The 15985-nt window shown below is 45.4% G+C and overlaps 2 protein-coding genes across 8 annotated transcripts in view; one reads left to right on the top strand and one right to left on the bottom strand.

The window, feature by feature from the left end:
• LOC117668120 (uncharacterized) overlaps window positions 1-15985 on the top strand; it is a 94685-nt gene that overhangs the window by 68607 nt on the left and 10093 nt on the right. For 2 of the 6 annotated variants that reach the window (XM_087884640.1, XM_087884639.1), the window contains exons 2-3: window positions 9259-9385; window positions 14264-14346. In XM_087884640.1, coding sequence (XP_087740766.1) covers window positions 9259-9385; window positions 14264-14346 — 210 coding nt within the window. Of the gene's footprint in view, window positions 1-8136; window positions 9052-9258; window positions 9386-12051; window positions 14347-15985 lie in introns of those variants that run through there. The other 4 variants (XM_087884641.1, XM_087884644.1, XM_087884643.1 and 1 more) reach the window with 4 other exon arrangements.
• Window positions 1108-7523, bottom strand: LOC132712341 (uncharacterized). 2 transcript variants are annotated; one of them, XM_087884671.1, is made up of 3 exons: window positions 7337-7523; window positions 4675-4801; window positions 1108-4476 (listed from the first exon to the last, which is right to left on the bottom strand). In XM_087884671.1, the coding sequence occupies exons 1-3, from the start codon at window positions 7346-7348 to the stop codon at window positions 2267-2269; spliced, it is 2349 nt and encodes a 782-aa protein (XP_087740797.1). In that variant the 5' UTR covers window positions 7349-7523; the 3' UTR covers window positions 1108-2266. The 2 variants fall into 2 exon arrangements, with proteins under 2 accessions (XP_087740797.1, XP_087740796.1); XM_087884670.1 differs by having other exon boundaries at window positions 1108-4479; window positions 7337-7519.

Below are 15985 nucleotides of genomic sequence, written 5' to 3'. Positions count from 1 at the left end.
AGCATTCTTAACAACCATGTCACTCATTTCACAACTGCTTCTCTTCACCATGATGACAAGATAGGGCAAAAACGTAATATGTGGGGACAGTTGTAAGTTTGAGGATTGGTCAAAAGTGCGAGGACCAGTCAAAAATAACTTTTTCAGCCCTCTGAATAGTCCATATGCATAAAAGGATACAACAATAGAGGGATGAAGGAAGGGAAGGGAAATTAGAGTAGGAGGGAGGGTAAGAGAGGGAGGAAGAGAGGAGAAGGAGAAAGGAAGTAGGGAGGAGAAGAAGAGGGTGGGGGGGAAGAGAAAGTAAGAAAGAAAGAAAAGAGAGAGGTGGTAGGTTTGAGGAGAAAGATTGCTGTACAATAAAAAAGATGAAAGGGAAGAAAGCCAACCCTTTTTTCCCCTTCTGTGTGTTCTGCATGATGTGTTAGACCAGTGATGGCTAACCTTTTCACCATCACGTGCCAGGAGTGGGAGGCGGGGAGGGGGTTCGTGCACCTAGGTGCCCACATCCATAATTCTATGCGCCCCCCCCCACGCATGCATGTGCAAACCCCCCCCCCGCTTCTGGCACATGATGGCCCGGTAGGTCCTTTTTTCTCTCTCACTTGGCTCTAGAGCCTTTCTAGGAGTCTGGGAAGGACCTTCTCCACCCACCTGGAGGTCCTCCAGAGGCCAGAAATGGCCTGTTTGCCAACTTCCGGTGGGACCAGAAGGCCTGATTTTTGCTGTCCCCAGCCTGCAGACCCTCTCTAGAGGTCTGGGGAGGACGAAAACGGCCTTCCTCACCCCTCTGGAGGCCGAAACGGTCCATTTGCCAACTTCCTAGAGAGGCTCTGGAGGCTGGGGACAGCAAAAAACGGGCCTTCCCCACCCCCCACCCGCTGGCCCTCCAGAGACAGGAAACAGTCTGTTTCACGCCAGAGTTGAACTCGCGTGACCACTGATATGGCTACCTGTGGCACCCATGCCATAGATTGGCCATCACGGTGTTAGACTTACCTCATTGATGTTCCTGGATGATGACAAAGACTGCTGTAAATTTGTAGGTTAAATATATTTATATTTATATAAAAGCTACAAGTCTGTGTCAGTGTCTCCGACTTCATCTTTTTTTTTAAAAAAAGTTTTTTTTTATTTTTTACACAAACACACATACAAACAAATTTGTCTGAACAGAGTATTTGGCCGATTCACAAATTTAAACTGTGTTTAGTCATTTTAACTAAATTTACAATTTCTATACTTCCTTTTTGCCATATTTATTCTCCTCTATCTATTCCCGTTGCCGCGTGGTCTCCAATGTGCAATGGGAAGAAAAGCACTTTGAGGTGGCAGCGCTGCAATCCCCACCCCGAATCCAGAACGTTTCCAGTTCCCGGCTGCACGTTGCAGGGGAACTGGCTGCCCGCCGCCTGAAACGCAGCTCTGGAAATTGGATTGGGGAATCTGGACAGCGGTGCCTGGAAAAGAGGGGCGTTTGACTTTAGGAGCTCCCGTTCGGCTCACTTGGCTTCTGGGCGCACAAAGGGTTTAGGCAGCGGTGGCAGAGGCTCCTCACATTGCTGGGGAGTGAAGTCATTGCAGCCAGTCTGCCCTTAGCTACCCGCTGGGTGGCTAGAGGGGTGACCAGCCGCAAATCATGTTAAGCCTCCTTTTTATTGTTGCTATTCACATATTCAATTAGTTTTTCAAAATTAATCTCATTGTCTTTATCTTCTTTTTTATTTTCAGTCTCTGTATCTTACTTCTCTGTCTTTATTTCCTTGTCAGTTTGAGCATGCTCTATCTCAATTTTTGGGTCCTCAAGTTTCGATTCTCCATGTAAGATTGTAATTATTTCTCTTATTTCCGTTTTCCATGACGAGTACATCATTTCCATCATTTCTCTAATTTCCTGCGCCATTTTATTCTTTCTGGGTTGATATTATTCCAGGATGCAGCAGCTGCCAGATAACGTTGTTCCCCCTTGCCACCTCTTCTGCATGCGCCAGGGGGTGCAAAGTGAACAGCTGGGCTGATTAACCTGAAATTGTGTCTCCCCCCCCCAAAAAAGACCTAGGGCTTATTTTGGAGCCCAAAAAAATGTAAGCAAGTTTTATTTCGGGGAAAACACGGTATCCAAAACTTAATTCCTAATTATAAAAGGAAATTCTTAATTTTAATGGATCAAAAAAGTCTACTGCTTTGGAACCCCTTTTCCATACACTATGCATTTTTACAGATTCTCCTGGGCATGAAGTAAATTTTGAGAATCAACACAAACCAATTAGCATCGTCTTTTCCTGCTGTGCGCCTTCTTATGACTATTAAATTCATTACAGGTTCTGAATTTCTTTCCACACTCCAGACACTTATACGGCTTCTCCCCTGCGTGGATTCTTTTATGACACCTAAGATTACTTGCGTCTTTGAAACTCTTTCCACACTCAATGCATTTAAACGGCTTCTCCCCTGTGTGGATTCTTTTATGACGTGTAAGAGTCTTTCCGTCTCTGAAACTCTTTCCACACTCAATGCATTTAAATGGTTTCTCCCCTGTGTGGATCCTCATGTGGTAGGTAAGAGTGCCACTCTCATTATAACATTCTCCACACTCCAGGCATTTATAGGGTTTCTCCCCTGAGTGAAGCCTTCTATGGTACCTGAGTGAATTATTGTGACTAAAGCTTTTTCCGCACTCGTAACATGTATACGGTTTCTCCCCAGTGTGGGTCCTCTTGTGGCTACGAAGGCTACTTCTTATTCTGAAACTCATGCCACACTCGGTGCACTTATAGGGTTTCTCCCCTGTGTGAATCCTTTTATGGATCGTCAGTGCTCCAGTATCAATGAAGCGTTTTCCACACTCCTGGCACTGATATGGTTTCTCCCCAGTGTGGGTTCTGCTATGTAGGATATAGCTTCTTTTTGCATTGAAGCTCTTTCCACATGTACGGCATTCATATGGTTGCTCCCCAGTGTGGAGCCTTTTGTGGTAAGTGAGGTAACACAATTCAGTGAAGCATTTGCCACATTCAATGCACTTATAAGGCTTTTCACCCGTGTGGGTCCTTTTATGGGTATTAAGGTTACTTTTTTGATTGAAGCACTTCCCACACTCGGTGCATCGATGTGGTTTCTCTCCACTGTGGACACTTCTATGGGATGTTAAGTGGCTGGATTTACGAAAGCTTTTTCCACACTCCATGCATTTGTACGGTTTCTCCCCTGTGTGGGTCCGTTCATGGGCATGAAGGCCACTAGAATTGATAAAGCGCTTTCCACACTGCAGGCACTGAAAGGGCTTCTCCCCCGTGTGGATTCGATGATGGACCATAAGATGTGAAGAGCAACTGAAGCGCTTTCCACACTCCATGCATTGAAGTGGTTTTTCCCCCGTGTGGGTCCTCTCGTGTGACTTAAGATGAACTTTTTGACTGAAGCTCTTTCCACACTGCAGGCATTTATAAAGTTTCTCCCCTTTATGCATCCTATTATGTTGAGTTAGAGTACCACGTCTATTGAAGCTTTTTCCACACTCTAAACATTCATAGGGCTTCTCCCCTGTGTGAATCCTCTTATGGGAAGTAAGGGAATCGGTGGTCCTGAAGCATTTTCCACACTCTTTGCATTTATACGGCTTCTCTCCACTGTGGATCCTCTTATGTGAATTGAAATTGCCTTTTTGGGTGAAACTCTTCCCACACACTGTGCAATGATACGGCTTTTCCCCTGTATGGATCCTATTATGGTAAGTGAGGTGACTTGCAGAGCGGAAGCTCTTCCCACATTCCAGGCATTTACATGTTTTATTCCCAGTGGGGCTTTTTTTCCGGGAATTTGGTTCCTTGCTCTGAGTAAACCTCGTTCTACCCTTCCTGCGTCGATACAACTTCTCCTCTCTGTGGATGCTTTGATGGGAAGTAAGGGAGGTGCTGTTTCTGAAGGTCTTTCCGCAGGTGATGCATTGATGCGGCTTCCTCTCTTCGTGGACCCTCTTATGTGAATTAAGATGATTTTTCTGCCTGAAGGTCCTTCCACAATCCAGACATTTGTGTGGATCCTCTGCTTTGTGAATTTTTTTATGTGATGCAAGGGAGCGGCTTGTATCGAAGCTTTCTGCACACTCCGTACATTTGTACATTTCCCCTCCTTCTTGTATGCTTTCATGTAAAGGAGGAGGAAGGGTCCCTCTGGAGTGTTGCCTGCTTTCATCTTGTTTCTCTCCAGCAGGGCTTTGGCAACAGTCACATAATCCCAATTCATCTCGAAGGATTTTCCCACACTTTGAACACACTTCTTTTTCTTGGCAATCATCTGTGTCCAATAAGACATTTGGATCTGGACAAGGGAAACCAGAGCAATTCTCCAGCTCCAACGTTAACTGATTTTCCTCAGAACTTTGCTTTCCATGCATCTTTTCTACATCTTCTTTTTTCTCTTTTGGCAAGGGTGCTGTTGCCTCTTGGCCAGAATCCTCCATCTCCCATCCGTCACCTGCTTGCAACAGAAAAAAAGAAAAGTTATGACAAACTTAGGTGTGAAAAGGATGAAGCACGATTGCTGTACTTGAACATTTATCACTATTCTTCCAAACTCCCATTTGTCCAAAACATGATGCTATGCTTGTTATTAAGTTGATGTAAGATTTGACCTTTGGCTCCTAAATGTACATATCTCAACAGAATCTCTTACCTAAGGAGGCCATGTTCCTCTTGTTTTCCAGCATGACCTCTTGGTACAGGGCTTTTTGCTCAGAATCCAGCAGGGCCCACTCCTCCACGGAGAAAAACACAGCTACATCCTCAAGCGATACCAAATCCTGACACAGGAGAGAAACAACAACGTAGTCCATGAACATTCATAACAATGAACACTTTTTTTTAATTTTTTTTTATTTTGAATTTGTATACCGCCCTTCTCCCTGAGGACTCAGGGCGGTGAACAGCCAAAAAAAAACATCAAATACAAATATTAAAATACAGTTAAAAAATATATATAGATTTGGCCCCATTAATTAAAACGATAAACAAAACAATTAAAAACCCTTAAAAAGAATTAGGGCAGCCCGGCTTGTTGGAAAAAGAAAGTTTTAAGGGCACGGCGGAAGGCACTTCAATGAATTACATTTGAGTCTACTTCTTAATGAAAAACCTCTAGTTTTCAAGTAGGGCAAACAAACATGTTAGGATATTGAATTTAGAATCTGAAACAGTAAAGTGTACAAATAGGCCGGAACACAATTGTAACTGATTAGTTAGAGAGTGCTGACTCATGCATGATGCAATCTACGCTATGATTGGTTACTGTAAGTATAAGGGGGCGTTTCCCTTTTTTCCCTCCTTTTTTCCTTCTGTGTGTTCTGTATGTTGTTTTAGATTTACCTCATGATGTTCCTGACTATCTTATGTTCTTCCTTTTCTGGATGATGACAAAGACTGCGGTAAATTTGTAGGTTAAACATATTTATATTTATATAAAATCTACAAGTCTGTGTCAGTGTCTCTGACTAGACAGCTGCTGGGCAATTTCATGACCGAACATCTTCCCTGGAGAACCTTTCCAAAAACATAAAGTGCCTCTGGCTAGAGATACATCTAGTTAATGTTTTATTGGTTTGTCCGATGCCAGAGGAGCAGCAACCTCATGTATGTATGTATTCAAGTACCAAAGAGCTGGACTCTGGAGGCCTCAAGCAGATCCGCTCCCATTTCCAGGGAGTTGTGCTGAGTTGTTAGTCAGGAGTACTAGATCTGGCCTGGCACCAACAAAGAGACAGAGTCCAAATTGTCTCTCACGTATACAGGTAGTCCTCGAATTACAGCCATTCATTTAGTGACTCTTCAAAGTTACCAGGACACTGAAAAACGTGACTCCTGGCAGCTTTTCACAGGACCTTTGCAGCATCCCCATGGTCACCTGATCAAAATTTGGACACTGGGCAACTGGCTCCTATTTGTTAGGGCTACAGAGTCCCAGGGTCATGTGATCCCATTGCAATCTTCCCACAAGCAAAGTCAATAGAGAAGCCAGATTCCCTCAACCACCGTGTTACTAACTGAACAACGGCAGTGGCTTCACTTAACAACTGTAGCAAGAAAGGTCATAAAAAGGGGGAAAACACACTTAGCCACTATCGCGCCAAGCAACAGAAATTCTGGGCTCGATTGTGGTCCTAAGTCAAGGACTACCTGTATTCAGATTTGGACAATGGCTGGGATTGATCTGGAATGATTTCTTTAATTCTTTTATATTTCAGTGACATCAGCAGGAAATACAGTTGTTTGATTGACAGGAGATACAATAAGGAAGGTACCAAAGAAGCCATGCCGACATCCTGTAGCCTTAAGGATTTTTAGCAAGACAGTTGTGGTTTCTCTCTCACCTTCCCCAGATATGGGACACAGGTCTTTCTTTCAGCCATTTCAAGGTACGAATCTTGATCCCCAGAATCCTGACTAAGGTCACTGGAGGCTTTTAAGAAGAGACTGGACAGCCAATTGTCTGAAATGGTATAGACTCCTCCTCCTCAAGCAGGGGGTTGGACTAGAAGACCTCCAAGGTCCCATAGTATGTTATTCTATGTTTATATAATGTCCACCGTCCTTATCAGATGATAGAAACTCTTTTCAAAGCTGGGACTTGCCCTTTGGAATACCCCACTGTAAAAGAGGAAAATTAGGGCCCTTTTATTGCTGGTGGACTTCAACTCCCAGAATTCCTGACACAGCTGGCTCGGGGATTCTGGGAGTTGAAGTCCACCAGTCCTAAAAGGGCCCTAGTTCCCCACCCCTGGCCTACAGCAACCTTTCCCAATCTTGGGAGCTGTAAAATAGGTGGACTTCAACACACATGGAGAATTCTGGGAGCAGAAATCCACATACTGCAAAGTTGCCAAGGCTGAGAAACAGCGGCCCACAGGAAAAGGCCGATAAATGCACCCAAGACTCTAAAAACGCAGTTAAATTGAAGAATGGAAAGGAACTGAAGGGATGAAAGCAACGAGGGCGAAGAGATTAAAGGGCCTCAGAAGGAGCCTTTCCCCGATGCTCCCTCCGGAGGCGGCTCCTCTCGACACAAGGGCTCCTGGGAGGGATCGCCCCCTTTTCTCCCCGCCGCTTCCGCAGCCCTCGAACTCCCAGCCTCCCGGATCTGAAGCGGCCCCAGAGAAAAGGAAAAGGACGGGAAACGACCAGGAACAATAATAGTAATAATAATCATCATCTCCCCCAGGAGAAAGTGGGGACTGCAGGAGGATCTTAGCAGCGCCCCAAGAAGCTGCACTGAAGGGTCTCCTGTCCGAGCATTTCTCCAGGTGGGAAGAAGGAAGGAAGGGAGGGAGGGAGGAGCTGCTCACCTGGCGCTCCATAGGAAAGAGGCGGCTCTCTTCCTCGCCCGGACTCCGCTCCCCAAGAGAGGCGCCCAGGATCGCCGCCGGACTCGCACCTGGATCCCCCTCCCCGGAACGACCCCAGCCAGGAGTCTGCACAGAACCAGACAGGAAGCGCTTGTAGCTCCTCCCCTCTCCGTTAAAGCTCCTCCCACTCTCTAAAGGCCTGAGAGCGCCGCCCACTCTGGGTGCCCCTGCTTGCCCCCCCCCGCTCCCCCCCCCCCCGTGGGATGGTCAGCTGGGCAGCGAGTCCATTGCTTCTTTGCCCCAGGGAGAGAACCGGGGGGGGAGGGGAGGAAGCCCAGGATGGGAGGAGGGAAGGGAAAGGGATGCGGAGCAGCAAAGTTAGGAAGGAATCATCCTTTAATAATAATAATAACAACAACAACTACTTATATCCTCCGACACAGTTCCTAGGTCCTTGGTTAGGACTCAGCTGCTGAGCCATTAACCAGCCTCAAAGGCTGTGAATCTCACTAAAGATTAAATAATAATAATAATAATAATAATAATAATAATAACAACAACAACAACATCAACAACAACAATAATGTTTAATACTATTATTAAATATTATTAATTATTAATATTATTATTAATAATAATAAACTTTATTGTCATTTAACAGAATAAAAGAGGCGTGAGGGACCTTGGAGGTCTTCTAGTCCAACCCCGAGGCAGTCAGAGAAACAGGGGAGAGAGGGAGGGGACAAATCCCAGGGATGGGAGTGGGGGGGGGAAGAGAAAGGGAAGTTGGGTGAATGAGGACGCAGCAAGGCAGGCAGTGAGTGACAACAGCTCTTTATTGTAGGGTGAGAACCCAGCGGCTGACCTAGGGAAAAAAGCTCCCTTTATGCAGCTGTGGTGGTCAGCCAATCAGCTGAGGGTCAGTTAGTTCAAACTTCCCGCCAAGAAAACCTATTTACATAACAGGAATCAGAGCAGCAAAGTTAGGAAGGAATCATCCTTTAACAGAAGAAGAGCTGAGAGGGACCTTGGAGGTCTTCTAGTCACTACAAGATCTCCAAGATCTCTTCCCCCCCCCACCCCAACTCTGTTATTCTGTTAAAGGACGAGTCCCTTCTAACTGTGCTGCTCAGCATCGCTTTCCCTTCCCTCCCCCCCCTTCCCTGGGCTTCGTCCCCTCCCTCTGTCCCCTGTTTCTCGGACTGCCTCGGGGTTCGACTAGAAGACCTCCAAGATCCCCTCCCAACTCTGTTATTCTGTTAAAGGACGAGTCCCTTCTAACTTTGCTGCTCAGCATCGCTTTCCCTTCCGTCCCCCCCCTTCCCTGGGCTTCGTCCCCTCCCTCTGTTCCCTTTTCTCTGATTGCCTCGGGAGAAGCAGCCCTGGACTCCCTGCCCAGCTGAGCATCCCACGCGGGACCGCTTCCCCCGTTGCAAAAGGCAGGGCGCAGGCAGGGGGACCCCCGAGTGGGCGGCGCCCTCCCCCCCTTTAGAGAATGGGAGGAGCTGGACGGGGAGGGGAGGAGCTATAAGAGCCTCCTGCTTGGGCTCTGCAAAGTCCTGGCTGGGGCCGTTCCGAGAAGGGGGATCCACGTGCGTGGCCGGGAAGGAAGGGAGGGAGCGTGGCCGCGTGGAAAACGCATCGCGGATCCGTTCCTGCGCGCATCTTTTTGGGAAGCGGAGTCCGGGCGAGGAAGAGAGCCGCCTCTGCGCCAGGTAAGATGCTCCCTCTTTCCTCCCTCCCGTCTTCCCACCTGGGGAAATGCTTGGACAGGAGACCCTTCAAGGCAGCTTCTTGGGGCGCTGCTAAGACCCCTCCTGCAGCCCCCACCTTCTCCTTGGGGAGATGATGATTATTATTACTATTATTCCTGGTCGTTTCCCGTAACTTCCTTTTTTTTCTTCCCTCTGGGGCTGTTGCAGATCCAGATCCAGAAGGCTTGGGGTTTAATGGCTGCTAACCCGGCCGGAGGGAAAGGGGGCGATCCCTCCCAGGAGCTGCTGTTTCGGGGAGCTGCTCAAGACGAGGCACCTCAGGAGAGAGCATCGGGTAAAGGCTCCTGATGATGCCCTTTAATCCTCAGGATTGACTTTGCCCGAGTTAATTTCATTCCTGACTTAATTTCATTCGTGAATTCTTTTTCATTGTTTAATTTAACTGTGTTTTTAAAGTCTTGGGTGCATTTAAACAGGTACCACTCTTTTCCTATAGGCCAGCCTGTAACTTTTAACTTGGCAACTTTTAAGATAGGATGGCTGGCTGGGGAATTCTGGGAGTTGATGTCCATGTATTTTAAAAGGTTGAGAAACATTGCTGTAGTAGGCTATTCCAAAGGGCAAATCCCACCTGTGAAAACAGTTTTCCTTTCTCCTGGGATGATCTGATGGGGTGTGTGTGTGTGTGTGAACATTATGTGGATCGGGATTCTGATGATGGAGAGTCCAGAGAAGAGCAACAAAGATGATTAGGGGACTGGAGGCTAAAACACATAAAGAACGGTTGCTGGAATTGGGTATGTATAGTTCCTCTTTTCCCTTGATCGCATGGAGCTCTCCTCACCCTGCAAGCTCAGCTACCAACAGTATTGAGACATACTATTTCAGCATACTTGCAGGTTACAACTTTTTTATAGATACATTAGTAATGTGAATAAAGTAGGAAATATACAGGGTCAGTTACATGAACACTAAAGGACCCTCTCTATTCCCATTATTATAAGGGAGAAATGTGCTTGTTTGGAGATTATATTAAAAATCAGCTAAATCCCATTATTGGTAATATATCTTCTGATGAGGCCTAGCTGTCACGGAAGAACAGCCATATGGAAAACATCTGAGGGGCCTCACTGTCAAAGACACAAGGACATGTATGTTACAAAGAGTTCATTATTACCTAAGGACAGCAATAAATCTCCCATATTAGTAATTACAGAACTAAGGAAGGTTGTCTAGCTACAGATAATCTTATAAACTAGAAAATAATGGTTTAGTAATTAGGAAGTGTCAATTATCATATAACAAGTGTATGTTAACCATATATGGAAAAATGCATGTGCTCACCAAACCCTTTGTCTTGGAAACATATATAACATATATACTCTATATTACGTGTACGTCATCTGGGTGGTACATTTAGACATATATGGTATTAAGAGGAACTGAAAGACGCCTTTTCCAGACATTTGGTAATAAATAAGGCAGAAAAGGGAGTCACATGAATATACAGGGAGTTGCATACACTATCATATGTTATACATGACATTTAGGGTGGAATGCAGAAGCCAACAACAGGATGCATCTGTCTGGGTCAGTCTGCTCTTTTACAGATAAAAATGCCTTGTGTCATCTCAGCAACTCCTTCCTGGCAGAAGGAGGAACTTTTAGCCTTGACCAACGTTTTGAGACTTTAATATCAAACCTTTTGCCTGAATCAAAGGTTGGTCTACCTCATCAGCGTTTTTGGCAGCGTAATTAGTATTATGAGATAAACCCAGGAGCAAAACACAGCACACAAGCACCTTTAGATAAATAACAGTGGTTTTATCTACAGCTAAATATTTACAGACTTATATGTGGTTAAATACCTTTACAGCTACTGATACACGGAGAGCAATTGAGATACACAATGAGAGAACATTTATTTATTTATTTATTTATTTGTTTAAATTTCTATACCGCCCTTCTCCAAATAGGACTCAGGGCGGTGCACAGCCTAAGTAAAAACAAAGCATACAAAATTTAAAAAACAGTATTAAAATAATTAGATATTCTGGCCGTAAATTAAAACAACCCAATTTAAAACCAATTTAAAATTTAGCTCAAGCCAGCCCAGCTAGTTGAAATAAATAAGTTTTCAGGGCCCGACGAAAAATCCGGAGGTCTGTTATTATACGTAACTCCGGGGGAAGGTTATTCCAGAGGGTGGGCGCCGTCACAGAGAAGGCTCTCCCCCTGGGGGTCGCCAGCCGACATTGTCTGGCGGACGGCACCCTGAGGAGGCCCACTCTGTGCGAGCGTACTGGCCGGTGGGAGGCTATTGGTGGCAGTAGGCGGTCTCGTAAGTACCCCGGCCCTAAGCCATGGAGCGCTTTAAAGGTGGTCACCAACACCTTGAAGCGCACCCGGAAGACTACCGGGAGCCAGTGCAGCTCGCGCAGGAGAGGTGTCACATGGGAGCGCCTCGTCGCCCCCATAATCCCCCGCGCGGCCGCATTCTGGACCAGCTGGAGCCTCCGGGTGCACCCCAGGGGGAGCCCCATGTAGAGAGCGTTGCAGTAGTCCAGGCGGGAAGTGACGAGTGCCTGAGTGACCGTGCGTAGGGAGTCCCAATCTAGAAAGGGGCGCAACTGGCGTATCAGGCGAACCTGATAAAAAGCCCCCCTGGCCACGGCCGTCAAATGGTCTTCTAAAGACAGCCGTGCGTCCAGGAGGACGCCCAAGTTGCGAGCCCTCTCCGTGGGGGCGAGTGATTCGCCCCCAATAGCCAGCGATGGCGTCAGCTGGCTATATCGGGACGCTGGAAGCCACAGCCACTCGGTCTTGGAGGGGTTGAGTCGGAGCCTGTTTCTCCCCATCCATGAGTATAATACATGGGGAGAAGACATGAGGAGAAGGGAACACCCTCTAATGGCTTCCCTTATAGGCAGCTTCTAACCCAGCTTCTTCTTCTTTTTTTTAATTTTTATTTATTTTTATATGCTGCCCTTCTCCGGAGACTCAGGGCGGCTTACAATGCGTTAAGCAATAGCCTTCATACTTTTGTATATTTTTATACAAAGTCAGCTTATTGCTCCCACAAACCGGGTCCTCATTCTTAAAGTGGCAGTAACCCTGATGCCTCAATCCATTGCATCAGCTTCCGATTGCCTCAGTTTACAAACCTCTGATCAGCTTACAGCTATTAACTCTTCATACCCTGACAAATTGAACAGACAGCACACCACAAAAAGTCTCACTTTAGGATTCTGAGGTTTATCAGAATTTAGAGCATAATAAACATAAAGTACTTACATTAATCCAGGGGTGAAATCCAGCAGGTTCTGACAGGTTCTGGAGAACCAGTAGCAGAAATTTTGGGTAGTTCAAAGAACCAGCACATACCAGCTCTGGCTGGCCCCAGAGTGGGGTGGGAATGGAGATTTTGCACTATCCTTCTGCCACGCCTGCCAAACCAAGCCACGCCCACCAAGCCACACCACGCCCACCAAGCCACACCCACAGAACCGGTAGTAAAAAAATTTGGATTTCACCACTGCATTGATCGCATTGCAATGAGGGTCAATCAGACAAGCAGCCAAGGGAACAGGACAGCTTGAGACTGATTGAACACCTCCCATTCTTCACTCTTGCCTTACATACCTGAAGTCCACAAAGACACATGACTTTCGGTCATTCTGACACCTTGCCGTAAGCAACAGGGCAGTTGCTCATTACTTCAGCCTAAATGTCACAACATAACTATTTTTATATATGTGACCAACATACGTTTTTCCCAGGATCTTAGCACACCACCATCTTGCCAGCTAAGCAGCTACCCTGCTTGCAAAGCACATTTTCAACATACACAGCACAATTTCCACATACTCGGGGACACAAGGCCATCGCACACAAGTCCACCTCTGATTTTTCGTAAGTTAATCAAAGCTGATTTGCGTGCTGGATCCACGACCCCCAAAACCTTCATAAATACAACCATTCCTTGATTATGATATACGATACAATGTGTTAAAGTGGGTTTTAATATTCCTGAAGTATTGCAGGTAATTTCCTATTAATGCTGGACCTAGTCCAAGTTCCCTGAGATAATAGCAACCCAGGCAACTGGATCAGGGACAGCATCAGTCCAGTAGGAGAAGGGCGGTATAAAAATCTAATAAAAAATAAAATAAAATAAAATAAATCAGTAGTAAGCAGGTATGGGTCCCGATTTTGCAAACTTCTCACAGAAGGTTGCAAAAGGTGATCACATGACCCAGGGACATTGCAACCATCATAAATATGAGCCAATTGTTGCCAACTGTCTGAATTTTGATCATGTGACCATGGTCATAAGTGTGCAAAACAATCGTCATTTTTTTCAGTGTTGTTGTAACTTGGAACAGTCACTAAATGAATGGTTGTAATTCAAGGACTACCAGAGTTGGGTTTCAGCAGGTCCTGACCAGTTCTGAAGAGCCGGTAGCGGAAATTTTGAGTAGTTCGGAGAACTGGTAGTAAAAATTGCTGAGCACATTGTAAGCCGCCCTGAGTCTTCGGAGAAGGGCGGCATATAAATCAAATTAAAAAAAAAAAAATGCTGACTGGCCCCACCCCCATCTATTCTCTGCCTTCCAAGTTCCAGCTGATCAGGAGGAAATGGGGATTTTTCAGTATCCTTCCCCTGGAGTGGGGAGGGAATGGAGATTTTACGGTATCCTTCCCCTGCCACACCCACCAAGCCATGCCCACCAAGTAATGCCATGCCCACCAAGCCACGCCCACAGAACCGATAGTAAAATATTTTGAAACCCACCACTGAGGACTACCTGTATATGTGTGACTCAGAGAGAATTGGACTGTGTCTCTTTGTTGGTGCCAGGCCAGACCTAGTATTCCTGATTAATAACTCAGCACAACTCCCTGAATATGGGGTGGGATCTACTTGAGGCAACCAGAGTCAACCTCTGTGGTGCTTTAATACGTAAATTCATGGCTGAAATAATCTGCCTCTGAATCCAGTCCCTGGTCCTTCCACACCTTTCAGTTTTCCTCTCACCCAATGTTAGCAGCTTCTATGTATTGTTGCTGTGGTTGCAAAGTATTCAAGTAAACTGATTCCCTAGTTAGCATAAAGATATGTAGAATCGCCCTTCTGCACTGTAGTTTCAAGAATATGGTTAGGATGTTTGATGGCCAATTATTCCTTTGCTGTTTTTTTCCCCACTCCTAGACACTCTCATGGCCTTGTCTTCATTTCCTGGAACCTCGGTTCTTTGTAGCGGAGGATTAACAGCGGTTGAGCTTCCGACTCAGGTAGGAGGATTCTCTCCTCCCTTAAAATGTCCCAAAGGTGCTTTTCCAGGAGACAACTGGACTTTCTTTTTTTTCCCTTTTTTAAAAATTTTTTATTAACATACATGAATCATAATATATAATATATAACAATATACACAATACAAACAATCAGCGAGTGCTCCCCCACCCCTCGGGATCATTCCTGCTTCCAAAATCTTAAAGCTTCTTCTGGTGGTGGTATCCCCCTTCCTCCAGACAACACATATATTAGGAACTGTTTCCAGATTCCATTGAATTCATTTACTTTCATTATGCCCCTCCTTACTTTAATATTACAAGTCAGTTTATCATTTATGGCAATATCCCATACTTCCTTATACCATTCTTCCAAACAATAATCACCTCGTGTCTTCCAGTTCCAGTTTTTTTTTCTTTGAAGACGTTTTGCTTCTCATCCAAGAAGCTTCTTCAGCTCTGACAGGATGGTGGGGAACGGAAGGTTTTTATCTTCCTTGCAGACAGCTGGTCATTTGCATCCTTTTAGAGGGTCCTTGAAGCACTTGGAGGTTTATCTGTGTCCTCAGGGTCACCTGAGTAGCGCTCCTGGTTCCTGTAGTCTGCAATTTAATCAGCTGTCTGCAAGAAATATAAATCCAACCAGAAGATACAGGAAAGTTGCATGCAGGATTCAAAAATAGGAAAAAGTAGAAAGAAACAGCATCCCTAGGTTAACGTGGCAAATATTTAGTATGACCTCCCCCTACATTTTACTCCACTAAAACTTAAAGGACTGGAACCCTACACGCTGTCATTGCTACCACCTGTATGTGTCCTACTATTAAATGACTGCTGTCTTATCTTTTACACCAGGTTTTTGCAAGACACACTTGAGCATTTATTTATTTATTTAGTGTAAGGCACTCAACAGTTATTGGCACTTAGCTCTGCTTATTCCTTCAGGGTGATTTGCATTATTTGAATGATTGGTGCGAGACTCCTAGATAGTCTCACCAAATGACCACAACCGAGCCCAAAATGTCTGTTACTAAGAGCGAGATTTGTTAAGCAAGTTTTGCCTCATTTTACGAACTTTCTTGCCACAGTCATTAAACGAATCACCTCAGTTAAGGTAGCAACACATGAAACTGGCTTCCCCATTGACTTTGCTTGTCAGAAGGTCGTAAAAGAGGACTCAGATGGCCCCAGGGCATTGCAACCGTCATAAGTAAGAGTCAGTTGCCAAGTGTCCGAATTTTAATCTCGTGACTGTGGGGATGCTGCAATGGTTGTAAGTGTGAACAATAGTTGTAAGTCATCTTTTTCAGTGCTGTTGTAACTTCAAACGGTCACTAAACGAGCTGTTGAAAGTCAAGGACTACCTGCATGCTAAATCCTTAGGAGGACTGTTTTCCTGAGGTCGTCTCATGGTGATGTGTTTTAAGGAAGGGAATTGCAAGGATTGTTTGGCTGCCGTTGTGAAAGTGTTGTGGAATGGAAGGACTAAAAAACATTCCCAGGCCAGTCAGAGACAGTTTATTGCGCAAGGTTCAGAGCCAGATTTGTACCTGAAGCTTTGAACAAAGAAAGAACTCTGATACAATGGTTTTTATACATTTCTAAGACAAAGGATTCAGTGAGATCATACATTTTCCATATA

The sequence above is a fragment of the Pantherophis guttatus genome, chromosome 2, assembly GCF_059756535.1.
Source record: "Pantherophis guttatus breed Tessera chromosome 2, ASM5975653v1, whole genome shotgun sequence".
Lineage (NCBI taxonomy): Eukaryota > Metazoa > Chordata > Lepidosauria > Squamata > Colubridae > Pantherophis > Pantherophis guttatus.
Note: the sequence above shows the minus strand (reverse complement) of the source record. Positions and strands in the feature narration are given on the sequence as shown.